The sequence below is a fragment of the Hydra viridissima genome, unplaced genomic scaffold, assembly GCF_058129835.1.
Source record: "Hydra viridissima isolate aposymbiotic clone 2 unplaced genomic scaffold, HvirCarnegie_v1 scaffold_4, whole genome shotgun sequence".
NCBI classification, from domain to species: domain Eukaryota; kingdom Metazoa; phylum Cnidaria; class Hydrozoa; order Anthoathecata; family Hydridae; genus Hydra; species Hydra viridissima.
This window is the reverse complement of record NW_028324303.1, coordinates 11,080,855-11,102,438: the sequence shown is the minus strand read 5'-3', so window position 1 is coordinate 11,102,438 and position 21,584 is coordinate 11,080,855. Positions and strand designations below refer to the sequence as shown.

The following is a 21,584-nucleotide window of genomic DNA, read 5'->3' as shown; positions in this document are numbered from 1 at the left end:
TGAGTTCATGAATTTAAAAATGTTCTTTAATTAAGCTATGCAGTAAATAAGGTTAGTGTAAAATGATAATTTAAATTGTATTTTTAAGAAATAGATATTTTCTCTTATTATTGTTTTTTCATTTTTGTAATCTTCAACTAATCATTGACCACAAGTCAGGTATTTCTGAAAATAAAGAATGAAGAGTAAAGGTAAACATCATAAAGTTGACAGTTTTATTTGACTTGAGTGAATTGTTTGAAACATTATGAAGTTTACATTATGAAATTTTAATTACTGCAAATGTAATTATTCCAATCAACTATTTTTTGTAAACTGTTTTTAGATCTATTTGAATACCTAGAATTCTGTTTAAATGATTAAAGTATTTATTTAAAAATGGATGAGTTTTCTGTGTGCTTGACCAGTCCACTTTCTGTTGATATGTTACTTTTCACTGAATGGCTTGCTGGGGCAGATGGTAATTTTTATAAAAGTTTGCCTGTGGTCATTTTCATGTGTAATCATTATGTGCTCAACATGAAGTAATCAAATATGAGTTTGCTACTAGACTTTTGAAAAAAACTTTTGAATCACTGTCTAAACTTTCAATAATTTTAACTAAAAAATTGATCATTGTGCAAAAAGTATAATTGTATATGAGAATGATGTGTTTCTGTGTTTTATGAGCAGTTTTGGAAAAATAATTTATACATTTATGTTATAAAAGGATTTAGCAAATAATTTTGTTTCTATTTTGGTATGTTATTGCATTTCATAGATATTGAAGCAGCAAAAGTGCTTGGTTCATCCCTTCAATCAAGTATTGGGAACATTTCAACAACTTGTCTAATACAAGAAGTGAGAGAACATTATGTCCTTTTTTCTTATCTCCAGCAATATTTATTTTCTCCTCCATTGCTGAAGTCACCTAATTTTGCTGCACTTTCTCCAGAAACTAAAGACAAGCTTGTTTCAAGGTAATTTTCTTACTTTTGCTGTACTTGGTTACTTTTGCTGTTACTTGTTTCTTACTTTGACCGTAGGAAGAAGTTTCAGTAATCACTAATGTAAAAAATCTAAGTTTTTATTTTTTAGTGTTTTTTGTTTAAAATGTTTGACTTAATAGAACAAATGTTCAATAAAGATCTATTAAAACTAAAAGGGGCCATTATTCCTTTAGTTTTTTTAAAGGTACAAATGAAACCAAAATGCATTTAAATCAATTATAAAATCCTTTATCTATTTCTATATCTATTGTCTTCTAAGACAAGTTGGCTTAGAAATATCTTTTACATGCTCATTTTACATGTCGGTTTCCTTAATGTGTTTACCTATTTTAGTACAAAGTTGATTTAGATCTTTTGTTTACCAGTTCTTCTTGTAGACTTTTTTGATACACTCCTTTAAGTACATTTTAAGTAGCATTGATTGACGACAAGACCACTTGGGATGAAAAAGAGCTTTTGTGTCCTTTTTATATGAAAAACAGTCACACAGGATTCTTCTATTTAAACTTAGCAGTTTGTTGATATTTTATGATGAAAGGAGTTTGTACAACATCACTTGAGTAGAAATTATTATTTCGATTAATTGTTTCTCTTAAGATTCTGATACAGGTCAAATACAGGATAACATTCAGGTTTGCTAGTCCTCAGTTTGCTTTGGTATATATTTTTTATTGTAGCAATTAATATTTGTCTTCATTTTCACAAAAAATTTACACTAGAAAATTATGCTGAAATTGTTTATGCTGAAATAGAATTTGTAAATTCACTTTCTTCATGTTTCTTATTTTTTGCTCATTTTTGAAGAAATACTTAGCAATTATGTAATATATCATATATACTGTAATAGAGAGTTTACTTTGCAGCAAAATAGGAAAACAATGCAACTAAAAACCTGTGTAAACATTCTTTTAGTCTATTTCTTAAAACCTGTTAACAATAACTTTTTGTAATATTCCTGTTAATTCTTTTTTTTTTTTAATTTTTTTAAGTTTACCCATACAAATATTCAATTTGAGTTTTTTTAGTAGTGGCTAAAGAAGATTAACAATTTTTCATTTGGATAACAGATAAATTTTTAATGATATTTGGAGAATATTAAAAAAGAAGCATTTTATATCTTCAAGTATCTGAAAGATACTTAAAGATGTGATATCCTTCTTTTTGATATTATGTAAAGTAAAAAGGTATTTCTCTGTAATTTAAATGAGATTAAAAACAAATAAATTTAGAAAAAAGAATCTACATTTATTTTTGAATAATTAAATAAGCATTTCTCAGTGCTTTGATTGACCGCTGCTTATTTGTGATATTTTCCTGAAAGAGTAGGAGTAAGAGTTAAGTATAGTTATTCTTTTTCAGTTATTATGAGTTTGACAAGCCTGTGATACGAGAAATTCTTGGTAAGAAGATGAATGCAAAGCTTCGAAAAGATTTGGATGAAGTTAGTGAAAAAACACAAGTATCTATCAAAAGCTGTCAGAGGCAGGTATATTTTAGCTTTAAAAATTGTGTAGTCCCCTATTAGTTGCTCATCATGCACTTTTGTTTTTCCTTTTTTTTTTTTTTTTTTTCAGTTTGACAACATCAAAAACATCTTGAAGGTTTTCGAAGATGTTGAAGGCAACATTAAAGGTGTTCTCACAACAATGTTTCACTTCTCGGATTCACTTGTGAAGTACATTTTTTGCTCACTGTTTGGATTTTCTTATACTTAACAAAAACTTTATAATGTGTTACTTATATTATTTGTCTGACCATATTTCAGAAAATACATGCCACTAATTTACGTATTTATATTTCGGTTTGAGACCTCTAAGAAAAGGTTAGTATGTTGTGAATACTGGTATTTTGTATTTTGAATCCTGTTTTTTATAAAAATGGTTTAAGATAATTATCTTATTTCTCCTTAATTTTAATCAAATAGGCTACAGTATTTGACATATGATGATATTATCATTTGCACTGAGTTTATTATTGAGCAGTGGACATCAGATTCCACTTTATCAGGAGGTTAATTTTTTCAGTTTATTTGAATTTATCATTTGTTTTTTATTCAAGAACATTTTCTATTATATTTAAAGCAGGAAATTCAATTATACATCTCTTATTAAAAATTAAATTATTCTTGTTTCTGTTAAATATTTTATTTTAACTTTAATAACTTTTAAAAAAAATAATTTTCAATCTGTTATAATAATTGTGCTATTACCATCATTATTATGTGGGTCATTTGCAGGCATGGTCTTGTATCATATGCTTCTTGTGCTGAAATGAAGTTTGTTTTTTTTTGGTGTAGCTATGAATCTAAATGAAGCTTTTCTTTTTTTGGTGTGGCTAATAATCCAGATGAGATTTTTTCTTGAGTGAATAGTATTTTAAAACTGATCAATACCCAATAAACTAAAATATTTTTAAAAAGTCAACATGCAGTGAGCAACTACGTAGCAACCTTTATAGAACAAAGAGGTAATAGTCTCATTAACTCATTTTAAGCTTCAAAGCCTTGAATGATGTTAGATGTTTTTATTGAAAGAAATATAAATGGAAAAGGAGATTTAAAAAAAAAAAATGATTTGGCTGAGTAGAAGGAGTAGAAGAAAAGGTGAATTTCTGTGGAAGTAAACTCCTGTAACTAACTTTTACAGAGTTACTTGACATTGATTTTACTTTAATTTTTATTAGTTGATGATCTCATGCTATTATATATACCAAATAATGATGAACATCAAAGAATTGAAGATAATCAGAGTTTTATAACAGCAGATTTTTAGTGATACTTATGCATACATAAGTAGTGTTATTTACTTTTTTGTTTACTTTTTAAAAAATGCTTTTATAATTCTTGTTTTATTTCTTTTGTATTTTTTTTTTTAGTTTCTAAAACAAGAATTTTCCTCTTTTTTATGAGTTTTATATTTGCTTTGATTCGTATTGGTTAGAAGTTTCTTTTTTTCATTTTAATGCATTTTGTGTATTGTTTTAAATTTTGATAGTTCTTTATGTACAAACAAGTTAATTATACAGTTTAAATCCAAGATTTACCTAAAGTCTTAATATGTTTTTTAATTTTCTCAAATTTTTTTTTGTGAAATTTCCTGTTTATACATGTAAATACAGCTCTTTTTGGACCAGCAAGATAGTCGTTAAATAGTAGAAATAAATGCTTTCCCTAATGGAAAAAGAAAGTTTAAAACAGAAATTTGTAGTCACATTCTTACTTTGTGTAATTGTTCAGGGTTTCTAAGCTTTTTTAAATATTTCAGATAAGTTATTGGATTTTGATGATATTGACAGAAGTTTTCTCGAGGATCTGAGGGAACTCAGGAATTTGGTTTTAGAGAAAGACTTCATGGACCAACATAAAAGGTTACAAGATGTTTTCATTTTAGGTTTGCTGATACATGATTAAATTTTTAGCATTAGAAAATAAAAAAATGAAACTATTGTTTTAAACACAGTGAAAGCTATGAAAAAATTTTGTCTCTCATTTTCAATAAGATTAATTACACTGCTTGCCTGTTGCTACCAGAGTAAAATTTGATTGGACTTAGCATTTTTACATAATGATTGTTATTAGCATCTGAAAAGTGTTTCTAAAAAAGTTTTAAAATCTAAGCTAACTGCTAAACATTATTCCCTAATTTTTCCTATACGTTTTATAATAACATATTTTTAACAAGCAATTATAAAACACTTTTAATGAATATTCACTCCAATTTCAATAACACTTTTCTTAAGCTGTCTTCTAAATACCATTTGTATTTTTCACATTGTTCTGCCTTTACATCAAAACATTCATTGAGCATTAAACATAAGTGGTGAGTAATCCTGATTCTGATGTAGACAACCACAGAGAAATTTCCATGATACATGTATACAGTGTTCTTCTAAAGTAACATCTTAATTCAGTAGATGACTTTTGACATCAATTGTGCTCTGTGCATGGGAACTGAGATTTGAAACCGTATTTTATAAGCTATGGTTCTTTCAAGTAATATAATTGTTATCTTGAAAAATTCTCTGTAGTTTTGTAGTTTTGTAGTTTGTTGTTTGCAAAGCCTGTTAAGACTGTTAGCTCTAAAACCTACATTGATTTTGCATAATGTCATTTTGACTAAACTGAGTGTTGGTCAAAAGTGTTCTCAAAATTTTTGATGTTTTGATCAAGTGATATTAAGTATGTTCAATTAGGTCAAAGAATGTCAATCAAATCAAAAAGTCAAAAGTCATCAATTGGCAACAGTTAAGTATGGAGAAGGAAAGTGTATAGGTATCGTTCAGTTGAGTCTTGATCAGTCCTATACATCATTTAGAAGACATGATCAGTTGTTATCTTAAGACTTTAATGAAGAAAATATTTTAAAAAAATGTAGTAAGGGTGATAATATAACAGAATATTAATCCCACACACATGTAAAACAATAAAAGCCTTTTTCACATCAAAGAGATTTAAAATAAGCTAAAGTTTGGACAAAAATTTAATATTTCTCTTGAGAATCAATTTGTTACAATTTTTTACTTTTATCATTAGTCTTTAGTTTGTTATTATTAGTTAAAGCTAAATTTTTCTATTGTAAATTTTTGAATGTTTTTCTTGACGTTTTAAACTTTTTTTTTAAATAAAAATTTATTTTATGGTTTAATTAAATTTAAATTACGTTTTGATACCTGTAGCATTTTAACAAAATAATGTGGAATAAAATTATCAGGAATTTGATTTTGTATTTCAACAGTTACCAGTTACTTTAACAACTCTATCTATATGCTTTCCAAAAATATGCTTTCCAAAAATATGCTTTCCAAAAATATGGAAGCAGAAAGTTTTCAGAGTTTTACTCACGTTTTTACAACTTCTTTTTACGAACTGTAAATATGTGTAAATATTGTTTTTTTAACTTTTTAAAACTAAACATTTAAAAATTATGTTAAGCAGTTAGTTTAGATTTTGAAAAACACAATGAAAGTAATTTCTGACAACAATAATAATGCAAAAAGTTTGAAGATTAAACCAATATGTACCCTGACGGTCGCAGACAAGTACAATGACGAGTAGCTCATGGTCTATGTATGATCGTAAACTTGTAATCAGGTAGTGAACTGATTAAATGCATTGTTAAAATCATTAATAATTTGGATTGTTCTTTTGTAGCTATTTGTTTGCCCGACTAGAAAGGAAAACAACTTTTGCCCATTTTTCAAAAGGTTGTGAAGCCATTTTTCGTGTAAGTTTTTAAATTTAAAAAATAGGAAACTATTTGTTTTGTGCAAAGGCTTTCAAATAAAACTACTTAGTATTTATTGTATATCTTTTTTATTTTGTGTTTTTAATTGTAATTTATTACCTGAATATATTTGTTTATATGTATTTGATACTTTATCAAATTTCATTTTTTATGTTTTTTTTATGTTCTCTTTTATAGTTGGTCTACAGAAACTTATTTTCTCTGGGAGCCAACCTTTTTCAGACCAAAGACTTCAGGAATTTTTTCAATGACTTTGTGGAAAAGGTCTGCCTATAGTCATAGTGAACATTTTCGATTTTATGAACCTGTTATTGAATAAAATCTCAAAAGTCTAACAAAGTAACATTTTTAACCTATTTGATAGAAATGGTCATATTAATGTCCAAGCGAGCATTGACATTTGAGCGTCACTGCCATTATGAAATTATCCCTTTTTTCTTTTAGGTGACTGATCCTGTTAAGCAAGCAAACTGGACTCTAAAGGAATTCGATATATTTTTGACTGAGTTATTGCATTCATGGGGAGATTTCAAAGACCAGTATGTATGAGTAATATCGATGGTTAACATTTAAAATATTGCAGCTAACATTTTTGACCAAATTCAGTTTAAGACAATTTTTGAAAGCTGCCGCTGTTGTACACGATTTTTTTTGTATAAGCAACTTAGAATTTTGGTCAGAACTCGAGTTGCTTATTTTTCAGTCAATTTCTATATCTTGAGTTGCTTAATGGTTGCTTAAGTTTCTTAGCCTAAATTTCAGTGTTTTTACGAATAAGAGACAAAATACGGTTTAATATCAAGTCTTTAACAGAAGAGTGCTCTTTACAACTAAAATCACTTAAATTCTAATGAAAAAGATCAAAAATGTTTCTCTCTTCTGCTGGATCTTTATTTTCTTCATCTCCACTTTCTTCGTCTTCTTGTCCGTCTGATTTTTCTACTTGTCCATCTAGTTCCTCGTCTTCTCCGTCTGATTCGTCAGGCAAAACATCAATAGGGTTATCCTTTACTTCGTCTGGAATAGGAGTCTCTGTGATTTCCACCGGGTTGTCAATGTCAAAAGGGGGTGGAACAACATAAGCAGGCATGCCTTCAGGATTTATCTTATCGTCCTCGCTACCATCAGCCGTAATAAGACATCCTTTTTTTTGCAAAGCTCCTATAAAGCATACGAAGAAATTTCTCGTCTTTGGATGTTTTACGGTAAGCTTCACCGACCCAACGAGTTATCAAAATGCGGCGATCTTTTGCCGACAGTTTCCGATCATCGTTGCCAAGCCAGAGTTCGATGTTTTCATCATTTTCGAGCCAGGTGTTTTGTTCTGCTTTAATATGTGATTTGAATGCTTCTCCTGGTCCGGCATCAACAGGTTGCCAAAAATGTGTCCCGTTGGGAACACCAAACCAGACTACCTTTATGTTGTCGCACTTCATTCAAAAACTCATCACTGACTTGGGCTGTCAGGTTATCGCAGAACAAAACATACTCATCCAGGTTAGCGACAGCATTGGAGAGAGTGTTCTTCACCCATTTCACGGAAAACACTGTATCTGCCCATGCATTTGGTTGCCAGTACACATCTACATCAGTGTCATAGGCTAAAACTTCATCTTGACTAATCCTTTTCCCCTTACCTCTGAAAATCAACGCCGGCTTCACCATTCCTTCAGGACTGAAACATATTTGAAGGGTAGCTTGTCGCTTATCAAGCCCACTGCCAGGTTGAGCTACTCATACTCTATGGTCCCTTCGTTCCTTTCCCTTACTCATTGGAATTTCGTATGTTCGTTTGCTCTCGACTACAAACGGGAGTGGAGTTTGATCTACATTGATTCTCTTTTTCGGTGGGAAACGCCCCCATTTTTAATCGTATGTGGGTTTGCCACTTCCAGACTTAATCAACTTTTCTCTCAAATTTGAATGCCATTTCATCAGAATCGGGGTTTGCTTCTTTACGTCAGCTTGGCGCTTACGTTGAACACACAGCATGCGGATCTTATTTTTCCTTAAGAAATCAGTGACTATTGATTTTGGCAATCTGTCAGCATTCGGGCTTTGTTGTAGATGAATTTGATTCGCTCGGACATACAACCACTCAAAGTTAACTTTTAGCCCCTTTTTTCTTGCTTCGGAGAATTTATCATAAAGTTTGTTAAACAAAGTTTTGTGTTTGTCGCCTCTTCGGCATTTCCTGAATAACGCGTTTTTCTTGTTTTCGTTGTACTTGTTGTAGATTTCTTTTTCCTTTGATTTCCATCGTGTAATCATACTCTTATGAACGTTATACTTTTTTGCTACATCCCTACTTAACATACCATCGTTTAAGTCATTTAGCGCATCAACCTTTTCTTTTAACGTATAGCTCTTCCGTTTGTCAGCAATTTTTGGTAATTCGTTAGCTTCAACATCTGTAACAAGCTTCTCTAAAACCGATTTCACAGTTTTTTCAATATTATCGTACTTGTTCTTTCCATCAATGATTTGATCCAAGCTCATTGATTTCGGGTCTTTGTCAGTTTGAGCAATATCCGCATGTGATAACTTATTTTTACACCAAAACTCGTGCATCGAAAGGGCTTGTGATGTTTTCAGTGATTTTTTGCAAACAATACATTCAAACAAATTATCTTCTTTTTTCTTCTACATTTACCAACTCACCACGATGACAAATCTTTTTGGTAAAACCAAAGTTGAACAAATTTGTCTGCTTTCTCTTACTCATGATCTTAACAGCGTTGTCAACAACATACACAACAACAACACTACTGCGATTACTTTCTTTTGAAATCGTTTATCTAAAAGAAGTCATTATATTGCAGAGAAAAAAATTGATTCGAACGCAAAATCGAATGTTTTCATTTCTCAAAAAAACGTGTACGGCAATTTTTTAAACTACATAAAGCTATGTTTTATATCCAACATAAAAATAGTATTTGACAGTAAATAAAGGAACTTTTTGAGTGCTTTGATTTTTATGCGCAATTTATGAGTTGCTTATGTTAACATTTGTTCAGAACTGAAGTTGCTTAATATTTTTTCACATCGAGTTCAGTTGCTTATAAACGAGTTGCTTATACAAAAAAAATCGTGTAAATCGGCAAAACATCTACTGTTGTTATGTATCGCCATCTTGTTTAAAATGAATAATTTTTGGATATAAGTTATAAAAAAACATTTTATTTATAAACAAAGTTATCTTCCTCTACTGTAAAATTTCCAAAATGTTGGCGAGGATTAAGCTGTTAACTATCGATGTTTTAGTTTCCACACTTTTGTTTTCCTTTTTTTTTTTCTTTTTTTTTTTTTTTTTATCTTTTCTGTTGTTTTTTTTAATCGGCTGTGAATACTAAAAAGTTTCTGTTATTTTGCAACTTTACTAATAGTGTTTATAGTTCCCTATCAATCAATAAATTCTATAATAAATAAATAAAAAAAAAGTTCTACATTCTGTAGAGAGACAAACTTCGAATCGAATCTTTACATTAAAAATTTTTACAATTTTTACAAAATCGCAATTTAACATTAGTGAAATTTATTTCTTCCTGAATTAAAAACTCAATGTGTCATATATGAGGGTTTATATAAGAAAAAATGGTTTATTCGGACAGTATTTACTTAGTGTTTTGTTCTAAATAAATATTAGCTGTAGTAGATATTATCAAAATATCAGGTTATACAAACACTAATCAATGCCTTTTGATAAACTTCATAAACTAAATTTTATTTAGTTTATTATAGTTTCGCTGTTGTTCCTGTTCCTGCGACCGTCGTTTTCTCTTAAAGTAATGGTATTGACGCCTGATTGGTTGATAATATACAAGATAAAATGTCTATATTCAGGGTTGTCGAATGGTCTTACAGATTTTACAGGCACACAAAAAGTCTAGCTTCAAAATATCTAGCTTCTACATAAATAATGATTATGTATGCGCATAGAAACCCTGACTCTAAAATATTTCTGTAAGTTAACTCCTGAGTTGCACTTTGAGTTTTGGGTCTTAATTATTATAATTAAATTTCATAAGAACTTAGCAAGTTATATCAGCGCATAAAACTTAATATTTTCTTCTAAATAGCACAGCCACCTTTCCGCATAAAATATCGAAGAGGTCCATCACTAGACATCCTTTGAAAAGCAATTTACCATTTTATACAATAAAAAGGCAGGAATTACCTTAGTAAACACCTTTTATATATATATATATATATATATATATATATATATATATATATATATATATATATATATATATATATTTTTTTTTTTGCCGCAAGAAATTCGTCCTTAGCGTGATTTTTGCAACTGGAATAATGCTAATTTCGGTTAATTAAAAATATAACAACTTAAATTTCTAATTATCCGAAATAACAAAATATATTTGCACATATAAAAATACCATTCTTCTGGTCCGAGTATAGTGAATAGAATTTCGAATCGCATTTGTGATTCGATTCGTATTTTGAAGCCTCAACAGGGGCATACTTGATTGATTTCTCCTAATAATGAAACTATTGAATGCGATCTACAACGTGATTACATTTAATTGTTAGGTTTGATTGTTCATACCGTTTTTCATTGGCCGGTTTTACGTTTTGGAGCTTTCTTTTATGTTGTTCAATTCTAAGGGCTTTACCAAACTAAAGGACTCTACCAAGCTAATGGAACTGAGTGTTTGGGAGTTCAAAGCATACTTTAGCCCGATAAGATATTTATTTTAAGATGTTCAGTAGTAGATAAAACTGTTTTGATAGCTAAAGTATTTGAAATGATTTACATTTTAATATATTTGAAACAATGCTATGTAATAGACAATGAATAATTGTTTGTCTTGATAGATGATAAAAATGTGTAACTGAATCTTGAAGCAACTTATAAACTACTATCATAGATAATCTCGCATTAACAGCACGAACCCCATCATAATCTCCAAAGTTAGACGTTTTTTCTGAAAGAAAACCCTGAAAAGTTGTTAGACAAAATATTTATAATATTTTAATCTGATTAAAGTAAGAAATCCGAAAAAATTGTGAAAATAATGTTCAACATTACAAAAATGACTTTTTAATCTCCTACAAAGTTTTAATCTTTACAATTTGTTTGCCAGTGTGATGACCATTTGCTATCTATACTCATTATAATATAGTTATTTACTCATCTTCGCACGCTCTTTGCAGGTTTTTACATAATTGTCAAAAAAAAAAAAAAAAAATCAATACATTTAGTGACGCATTTTTGTACACATTTTTTAGTTACTAATTTTTATATAACGAGTCATTAGTCTCATTAAATAGAATGTTTTAACCTTCTGATTTTAGATCGTCAATGCGGAGGTTTGACGCTGTGTACCTTCGTTACTTAGAAGTGGCGCGTAAGTGCATATTGCAAATTTATCATTGACCAAATTAATCCTTGAAGTAATGATGAGCTTATGTTAAAATCAAATTCTGGTGACACGCGTTCTTATGAGCTGTTAATCGCTGAAACTCTATATATAAAGACCAAAATAAACAGATATTGCGCGATGAATATGGGTGAAAACGCGATATTAAATGCAACGAATCAAAGGACGGGACTTTCCACTGATTTAAACTCATATCTCTCCTCGATAGTGTTGTGAAAATTAAGTTTCTTTGAGTTTTTTCTATTTAATTTAAAACTTTTTACGTGTAGCGATAATGTTGTAGTGAAACTTGTTGGTGCTTGGCTTGGAATAATTCAACGCCCGCGAATCCCTTCACTAACTCTTTAAAACGTCACCTTGTGAGTAACCATAGTTCACTTGAATTGGTAAAAATGCTTTTCCAATTTTTCCATTCATTAAGTTAGTTTGTCATAGCTTGTGCGTGTTGTGAACAGTTTCAATTTAATAAGACTTTTGACGTATTTAGCTTAATCTTACATGAACCAAAAAGATTTAATCTATTGCTCAAAAATGATGATCAAGTTTAGTTTATCTACAACGCTTGTAGTTCCTAAAGTTCAATATTTAGGTGAACTTTAGAAATTGTATTTTTTGAATGACTTTAGCCGTTCCTTAAAATGCAGAGTATTTTTGTTGTGTATCTTACTAATATCTTTGTTGTTGTTGTATTTTATGTTAAAGAAAAAAGCTCCCTTCAGGGGCTCTTTATTATCTCCAGTTTATATATTAAAATTATTATTATAATTGTTAACAAACAGAAAAAAACAACGACCGTTAGTATGTCGCAACAGTTTTTCAGGATGTGCTTAAATACGATAAATGTATAGAAGTTAAGTATTGATAAGCCAGTTGTCATTTCGTATATTGAATATTTAATTCTTATACATAATTGCATATTTGTGTGGTTTGTAAAAAATAACAGTGTTCTTTGAGCGCCTAAGATAACAACTTCGATTCGTCATTGCTTATTTTAGAGAAAATATCTGCTCGTTGAAGAATGAATATCGTATTCTATTTCGTTGTGGTTTTTTACATTATCGTGTTTTGATACTGAACGTACGGAATGATTTTTTTTTTCCTGCAAATTTTTACAAAATATTCTTCTTTAATAAAACTTAAATTTTCATATAATCTCCGCTGTGTGGATATTTAACGGATGTTTAAAAACTTGGATTTAATCGTTCTATTTTAAAGAGGTAAAATTTTCTTTGTATTTTAAATTGGTAAGAACTTTTTTTAAATAAACAAAAAATTTTAATACAACACAAAATCACAGGATGCATGCTCACAGGATGAATATGTCAAAATGCATGATTACATTTACTCAATGTAATCATGCATTTTGACATATTCATCCTGTGAGCGCACTAATGAAAACTTTGTTCAATTAAAAGATTTAGTTCTTGATTTAAAGTAAAATAAAAGCAAGTAAAAAAAAAAAAAAAAAAAATGACAATAGAGGATTAAAAAACTTAATCAATCCTTTTACATGTTTTCCATGTTGCATTTGGATTTGTCGATTTTTTTAAACGTGTTTTCCGTATTGCATTTAGGGTTCATTTACAATCAACTTATTAAAAGAAAATATTTCGATAACGTTTTCCAAAAATTAAAGTTAAGAAATTTTCAGTTTTTTAACAAACTATTAAATTTCACATTTCTTAGGTCTTAAAATCAAGAAAAATATAAATCCAAATATTTAGCGAATAGTTTTAGATGACCTGATGATCAACTATCAGCTGGCTAAGTTTACTTTTGGTTTTAGTCCAAATCGAAATATTGGTGGTAAGTGTAAGTTGAATGAATTTTAATCATCATGAGCGTGGTCTTATTTCATTTTTCCGTATAACTTTCCTCTATTTAATTAATTATTATAAAAAGTAATATTTAATTTCGAAAAATGTTAACCACGCAGTTTTTAATTACGTTCTCTGCGTGCTCTCAGTTTTATCATCTATTATTAAATAAGTTTCTTTGTTTTTAAATGTTAAGCCGCCATATTTAAATAACTCATTTGAGCACGTGACCTAGTTGTGGGCTGCGCCGATATTTCGCGCAAGTACAACAATTCTTCGCCCAGCCTTATAGTTGTTAGAGGCGGAAGACAAGAAAGTTTGTTGGTTCTATTATTCTGAATTAATATATTTCCACAGATTAGTATTAAATATGACTGAGGAAGAACATTATGGATACCACACAGGGGAAGAAGAAGATCGAGGATTGCTTGATCCAGCATGGGAAATGCAGCAGAAAAAGGTTTGTTTTTAATGTAACTAATATTCAAAGGAGTCATACTATGAAAACTATGTGGTTGGCTTTGGTTATTCAGGGACTGGTAGAGGCTTTCAAAACAACGTCTACTCATGCCATATGTATATATTTTATATTATATATATATATATATATATATATATATATATATATATATATATATATATATATATATATATATATATATATATATATATATATATATATATTTATACATATGTATATAATATATTTTATTATATATAGTATGTTATATATATACGTATGTATGTATGTATGTATGTATGTATGTATGTATGTATGTATGTATGTATGTATGTATGTATGTATGTATGTATGTATGTACGTATTTAATTACATGTTAATGTTTTCTTGAATGAAAAAAAAAATATGTTTGTATGTATCTATGAATGTACCATGTATGAACATACATACATATATATTTTATTTCCTTCTGAGTTTTGAAATAATTTTCTAATTTTGTAAGTTTTATGCAGTTGTTTATATCCAAAATTATTACAGTTATAATTTAAATATTGATTAAGAAGGAGGGATTCAAATTATCTAAGCTACAGAAGAATTTTAAAAAAAATCAATGTGTCTCTTTTTGTTCAATGAGTGCTTATCAAATGAATATTAGCTAAATCTAAAGTTTTATTAGTTTACACAAATATATGTAAATAACAATATCAAAATGGAATAGGAATATAGAGAAATCAAGAATATCTTTACTTTTAGACTTTCACAGCATGGTGCAATTCCCATTTAAGGAAAGTTAATGTGCAAATTGAGGAAATTTCTAGAGACTTTAGTGATGGGCTTAAACTTATGTTACTTCTTGAAGTTATTGCTGGAGAGAGACTACCAAAACCTGAAAGAGGACGGTTACGATTTCATCAAATATCAAATGTCAATAAAGCTTTAGATTTTGTTGCCAGCAAAGGTGTTAAACTGGTTTCAATTGGTGCTGAAGGTAATAGAATTAATTTGTATGTTTTGAAACATTAACTTATGCTTATAAATTTAGCTAAACACTTTGAATATGTCAAAGTTATATGTTTTGAGTTGTTGTGTTTTTCTTTCAGAAATTGTTGACGGTAACTTAAAAATGATTTTGGGTATGATTTGGACTATCATCTTGAGATTTGCTATTCAAGATATTCTTGTTGATGGTAAGTTTTTTATTAAACTTTAGTTTAGATTAGAAAGGTTTAATCATTTTTTATTTCATCAGTTTTATTAAAAGTACTTACTTTGTGCTGTTTGATTTTACTTTATTTACTTCTTTCAGAGTTTTCATCTAAAGATGGACTTTTGCTTTGGTGTCAGAGAAAAACCGCTCCATACAAAAATGTAAATGTTCAAAATTTTCACATGAGGTAAAGATTATTTACTAACACAATTTATTTGATGAATTTGAAGCAACTATTCAATAATTGTTTATATTTCTTACTTTCTTAGGTAATTTTTAAATTTCTTTAATTGTTTTTATTCTTATTTGAATTACTACCTTTACAATACCAACTACAAAAATCTCAAAAGCCAACCTGTAATTTAGAAATTTTGATGTAAATAATTTCTTCAAAATATGAAAGTAACTTGAACAGATGGATTTGTTTTCAATACATTAAAATGGGCAAAAAAAAATTTTTAATGGACCCAAATGGAAAATACTAATCTTAAAGAAAATAAACCACACATTCTTATTTTATTAGAACAACTAAAGAAAAAGCTTGTGAATCAATGGTTTTTTTTTCTTGCCAGGGACATAAGTTTTATTAATGCAATAATAAAAAAAATTATCCAGAGTATCACTAGCTTCTGTAAAGAGACTGTTTGTTGGATCTTGCACAGGCAGGTTACTGGACTAAAACTTTGTTAAACAGCTTTTGTGAAAAGTAAATAAGCATGTGTATTTTTTGAAATTAAATAATTCACTTTTTCCTCTTTCTAAATCAGGTTTTGATCCAGAAAACTGCACTATGTTAGAGGATTTGAACTAGTAACAAGGATTGCACTCCATTTCATAACTTTAATGTCTTACCAGAAATGCAATACTTTTTTTTCTGTCCATGCAAAAACCTGATTTTATGGATCCTATTCCAAAGATAGTTTTTAAAAATTTCTTTTAAGGAAGAATTAATATTTCACATCAATCTTTTGGTGTTTTAGTTTTAAAGATGGTCTTGCATTCTGTGCACTTATTCATCGACATCGTCCTGATCTCATTGATTACAACAAGCTATCCAAGGTTTTGATATTTTTATTTGTTCATTAGTTTAGTATTTATTTTTTTCCTATTTACAAAAAATATTTTAATGCTTGCAGCTGTTTAAGTAAAGATAAGTATCACCACAAATAGAAATAAGAAAATTCTCAAAAAGTAAAATAGTCATAATTTTTTAGTTTTATTTAAAAGATTGCAATAATTTTGTGATTAAAATACTATGTAAATAATGAAATCATTCTAAACCATGTTGTGATAAAAACTAATAAGTATTAATTTTTTAAAGGATGATCCAATGCACAACTTAAATTATGCATTTGATGTTGCTGACAAATACCTTGATATCCCACGGATGTTAGATGCTGAAGGTTAGCAACCTACTCATTTATTGATTTTTCTAGTGTATAAGTAAAAAATACATGATCAATTTAAACCATTTTAAAAAGGCTCTTAAACTAATTTAATTGTAATAAAGAAAAAACTAAATCCAAAATTGAATGAGTTAGTTATTGTGTTAATAATAGAAAGTTGTAAAATCATGCTTATTATAAATAGTTAAAATCTTCTTCTTTACTTATTATATCCAGTCTTCAGTCTGTTTATGTAAGCCATTTTCATTATACTTAAGTAAAAAATTTTTGTAGCTTGTTCTTAAAAATTTAAAGCTGTTTTAATTCCCAGTTAATATAGGCGGAGATGAAAATTGTTTTAAGAGAATTTTAAAAATGACCATGAAAAGTTGATTATTTGATTTGTGTGTATGCTAAAAATTGCAATTGTAATTATTTTAGAAGAATTAACACTTATTAAATTATTTACAGAACAGTTAACAGTTAGTAAATTATTTACAGAAAAAAAATTTATTTGCTTTTCTTTACACTAATAGTTTTTTATTATGCATTGTTAAATATTTCATTTAATTACCCAATCACTTTTGTAAGACATTTTTAACGTTTTTAATTTTAATTTTTAACCACATGAATTGTCATATTTTTTTCATTATATTTCAAGCTTCTTTAAAAGTTATGAAAAAAGCTGTTTCTTTTGACAAAGTTTTTTTCATTACTTTTTTTCAAATAATTTGCAAAATTTTTGGTAATATTTGTTTTCCTTAATTTGATTATAAAATGCATATTTTTAATTTGCAAAAGTAATGTTAATAAAAGATCATTTTAAATATGATATAGTTTTTATTATATTATACTTATAATTAAGTTATAAATCAAGATTAATCAAGTTAAAGTCTTTAAAAAGCTAGTTTTGAAATTAATGAAGTTTGTTGCACTAAATTTAAAAGAAAATTTTAAAAACTTATGCACATAGAATTAGAGCATTGAGCATTTTTGCCATGTTAAAATTGTTTAATTTTGGATGAAATTTAATAAACTAATGTTTTTTCTAAAAATCTTTTTATAATCTTTTAGACATGGTTAATCAGGTTAAACCTGATGAGAGAGCTGTTATGACATATGTCTCTTGCTACTATCATGCTTTCTCCAGTTCTCAACAAGTAACACTGTTTTGACATTTGTTTGAATACACGATTATTACTATTTCATGGTTTTCTATAGCAGGATAAGCGTTAAATTGATGTAATAAACACTTTTTTAATATGAATTTAACACAAAATCTCATAACAAAAATGTATATATACTGTGTATATATTGAAACGTAACTTATGCTGCTAGGCTGTATATAAATATATAAATTGATGTTTTCTTTTAGGCAGAAACAGCTGCAAAGCGAATTGTAAAAGTATTGAATGTAAATCAAGGTAATGAAAAAGCTATGGATGATTATGAAAATATGGCATCACAGTTACTTGATTGGATAAACAAGAAAATTCCAGAACTTGAGGATCGAAGTACTGATAATACTCTTGAAGATGTTCAGGTTAAAGATGTTGTTGTGTAGATGTATTTTTTTATTCTGGTTTGTTCAATTTTTATAAATTCTAAATCTTGAAGAAAAGTTTACTTAATGTTATCTAATTTCCTTGTATTTGTTGTGAATGCAATGGTTCTTGATTATTTGTCTTAAAATTACCTAATGTTTTATATTGCAGTTTTATTGTTTAATTTTACCTTTTTAATTAGTTTCAAGTTTCGTTGTTTAGAATAAACTGAATGACTTCAGAAATTATAGAGGTACTGAAAAACCACCCAAAGTTGAAGAAAAAGCTGGCTTAGAAAACCTGTTTAATACCCTTCAAACTAAACTACGTTTAAGTAATCGTCCTGTGTACATGCCTTCTGAAGGAAAAATGCTGTCTGTAAGTTTTGTTCAAATTCATTACATAAGATCAGTTTGTAAAGATTTTACGAGTTTAAGTTTTTATTTTTAGCTTGTAGTTTCATATTGAAATTATGCTTTTATACAAAAACATGTTGCTATTTCAAAATCCATTACATCACTTTTGTGTAGTCTAGCATTGATTTCCAGTTTTTAAATACTTTATTATAACTGAATATTAAATTTTAGGACATAGAAAAATCATGGAGAGATTTAGAACAAGCTGAAAAAGATTTCCAAGATTGGATACTTGCAGAACTGCGCAAGTAAAATATTTATAAATATTTTTTTGTGTGTTGTTTTACATACATACATACATATATACATACATACATACATACATACATACATACATACATACATACATACATACATACATACATACATACATACATACATACATACATACATACATACATACATACATACATACATGCATCCATACATACATACAAACATACATACATACATACATACATACATACATACATACATACATACATACATACATACATACATACATACATACATACATACATACATACATATAATTACATGTAATTACATATAAATATAAAAAATATATATAAAAAAAGTTTATTACCTAAATTCTTTAATTTTCAAAATTTGAGGTTGGAGCGATTGGATCATTTAGCAATGAAGTTTAAACACAAATGTGATATCCATGAAGCTTGGTCCAATGGTCAAGATCAGTATTTGACAACTGATGATATAACTGGTGCTCCTCTTGCATCTTTGCTGGTGTGTATTCAACCATATTTGTAACTTGATTTTTTAAAACTATACAGGTGTAAAGAGTTTTTTTAATTTTAAGTTAATTTTTTAACAATTCTTAAAATATTGTGTTAGGCTTCTCGCAAACGACATGAAGCATTTGAGTCTGATCTTTCTGCTCAGCAAGATCGTGTAGAGCAAATTGTGGCTATTGCTCAGGAATTAAATACACTTGGATATAGTAAAGTTGATGAAGTTAATGCACGTTGTAAAAGCATATGTGATGGATGGGATAATCTTGGAGACTTAACTGCTGAGCGCAATAACAAGTTGACAGTTGCCATTGAAATTGCAGAGCGTCTTGACAACTTATGGCTTGAATATGCAAAGAAAGCATCACCATTTAATAATTGGATGGATGGTGCAAAAGAAGACTTAATGGATATGTTTAATGTTCATTCTTTGGAAGAAATGCAAGATCTTAAAGATGCCCAGGAGAAGTTTAAAGCAAATATGCCAGCAGCACAAGAGGAGTTTGAGTCAATAATGGCTCTTGTTGATGCAATTAATTCCATGAGTAACCAAAAGAATCCATACACTAATACTAAATCTGAGGTAATTGTTGTTACATGTAAGAAAAATTTTCATATTGTTGATGTTGTTTCTTAGTTTTTAGAATTATGCCAATTTAAAACTTATGATGCAATATTTGAACAAATTTTGTCATTACATATTAGGATTTAGAACAAAAGTGGATGGAAGTCCTTGAACTGATACCTAAACGAGATTCTAAGTTATCTGCTGAAACTGTTCGCCAACAGACTAATGAAAGACTTCGTGTACAGTTTGCACAAATGGCAAACCGAGTGGGTGAATGGATAAAACAAAGAACAAGTAAAATGAGAGACATTGGCATGAATGCCAGAGGTAGTCTTGAGAACCAGCTTCATGAGTTAAATGGTCTCAATGATGAAATTAATGGGTTTAAAGAACACATTTTGGAGCTTGATGCTCTAAATGCTGTAATTTTTTTAATATATATTTTTTTAATTTTCATCCACACTGGAAGTGCTTTTCTTTCAGAAATTTTAAATATATTTTTTAATGTTATTCTAGTCTGTGCAAGAGGCCTTAATTTTTGAGAATCCTCATACATCGTTGACTATGGAAATGATCCGTATTCGATTCGAACTTCTTCTCACTGGTATGACTAGAAACATCAATGAGGTTGAAAACCAGGTAAAATTTAACCTTCTTTGTTTTGTGTTTTTTATTTTGTAGCACACTTTCTGGTTTAATCTTTTTCTGTGTTAAGATTTTGATGAGAGATTCTATTGGTATAAGTGAAGATCAGTTGAAAGAGTTGAAGAGCTCTTTCAGCTTTTTCGACAAGAACAAAAACAATCAATTAGATTATAAAGAATTCAGACAATGCTTGGTCAGTCTTGGCCACAGTGTAGATGTTGAAGATAAGGTAATAACAATTTCATAAAGTCTTTACTGCTTACTTAAGCTTAAAAAAGATAAAATGCTATATGTTTTTTAAAATCTATATATAGGGTGATGCTGAATTTGCACGTATTATGGCTATGGTTGACCCCAATCAGACAGGTTATGTAACCTTCCAGGCTTTCCTTGATTTTATGACAAGAGAAATGGCTGATACTGACAGTGCTGAGCAAGTGATGGAGTCGTTTAGAATTTTAGCCGGTGATAAAGTAAGTTTTTAACCATAAATACGTTATTTCTACGCAATAATCTGCATATAAATATTGCAAATAAAAATTAACCTATTATTATTATTATTTAGCCTTATATTACCGCGGATGAGTTACGACGTGAGTTGCCTCCTCAGCAAGCAGAGTATTGTATTGCTCGAATGGCTGCATATTCTGGACCTGGCGCAGTACCCGGTGCTCTTGATTATAAGTCCTTTTCTACGGCCTTATATGGTGAAAGTGATTTATAGATTATGAAGAGAATTTGTAAAAAAACAACTATTTTTGTACTTTAGCGAAGGCTTGTGTAGTAGAATTGAAATGACATTCTTTGCAAGATGAATTTGATGTATCGTAGATTTTCTATTTTTATGAAGAATTTAACGGTGTGAAGAAATCGTGAATTAGCTTGTTAGGTCTAATAATTATGTATATATGACAAAGCCTTGAGGATGTTTTTTTCGTTATCTTTTTTCTTTTGAGATTTGAGGTAAGTTAACATTTGCATCGAGATTATAGTTAAAGCCTGAGTACTAGGATAGTATTGATTGATTGCCAGTTATTCAAAAATTTCTTCCTAAATTTTTTCTTTAAATTTGTCTTACGACTTCCACGTTACGACTTTTTTCACTCAAGTGGGAAATTCAAAAGTTTATTTTGATACTTAATTTATAAAAAATATT

At 28.7% G+C, this 21,584-nt stretch overlaps 3 protein-coding genes and 1 pseudogene across 4 annotated transcripts; 2 read left to right on the top strand and 2 right to left on the bottom strand.

Moving 5' to 3' along the window:
- Window positions 1-34: 34 nt before the first annotated feature.
- LOC145182737 (acidic fibroblast growth factor intracellular-binding protein-like) lies at window positions 35-12,369 on the top strand. 2 transcript variants are annotated; one of them, XM_090085089.1, is made up of 12 exons: window positions 52-191; window positions 326-460; window positions 761-959; window positions 2,349-2,475; window positions 2,564-2,664; window positions 2,755-2,811; window positions 2,914-2,999; window positions 4,253-4,355; window positions 6,139-6,211; window positions 6,410-6,496; window positions 6,677-6,771; window positions 11,552-12,369. In XM_090085089.1, exons 2-12 carry the CDS (start codon window positions 379-381, stop codon window positions 11,631-11,633), a joined length of 1,092 nt encoding a protein of 363 aa, XP_089941215.1. In that variant the 5' UTR covers window positions 52-191; window positions 326-378; the 3' UTR covers window positions 11,634-12,369. The 2 variants fall into 2 exon arrangements, with proteins under 2 accessions (XP_089941216.1, XP_089941215.1); XM_090085090.1 differs by lacking the exon at window positions 326-460 and having other exon boundaries at window positions 35-191.
- On the bottom strand, window positions 7,021-8,092 carry LOC149889879 (uncharacterized; annotated as a pseudogene).
- Window positions 7,021-9,982, bottom strand: LOC149889878 (uncharacterized). Its single transcript, XM_090085096.1, has one exon. The coding sequence runs from the start codon at window positions 8,801-8,803 to the stop codon at window positions 8,099-8,101; it is 705 nt and encodes a 234-aa protein (XP_089941222.1). The 5' UTR covers window positions 8,804-9,982; the 3' UTR covers window positions 7,021-8,098.
- A 1,008-nt stretch (window positions 12,370-13,377) lies between the features above and the next one.
- Window positions 13,378-21,344, top strand: LOC145183493 (alpha-actinin, sarcomeric-like). Its single transcript, XM_090085088.1, has 17 exons — window positions 13,378-13,914; window positions 14,668-14,902; window positions 15,015-15,101; window positions 15,221-15,308; window positions 16,102-16,180; window positions 16,443-16,524; window positions 17,581-17,666; window positions 17,882-18,049; window positions 18,273-18,428; window positions 18,638-18,714; window positions 19,081-19,210; window positions 19,319-19,798; window positions 19,921-20,205; window positions 20,300-20,422; window positions 20,499-20,657; window positions 20,743-20,901; window positions 20,994-21,344. The coding sequence occupies exons 1-17, from the start codon at window positions 13,825-13,827 to the stop codon at window positions 21,150-21,152; spliced, it is 2,643 nt and encodes an 880-aa protein (XP_089941214.1). The 5' UTR covers window positions 13,378-13,824; the 3' UTR covers window positions 21,153-21,344.
- The last annotated feature ends 240 nt before the right edge of the window (window positions 21,345-21,584 follow it).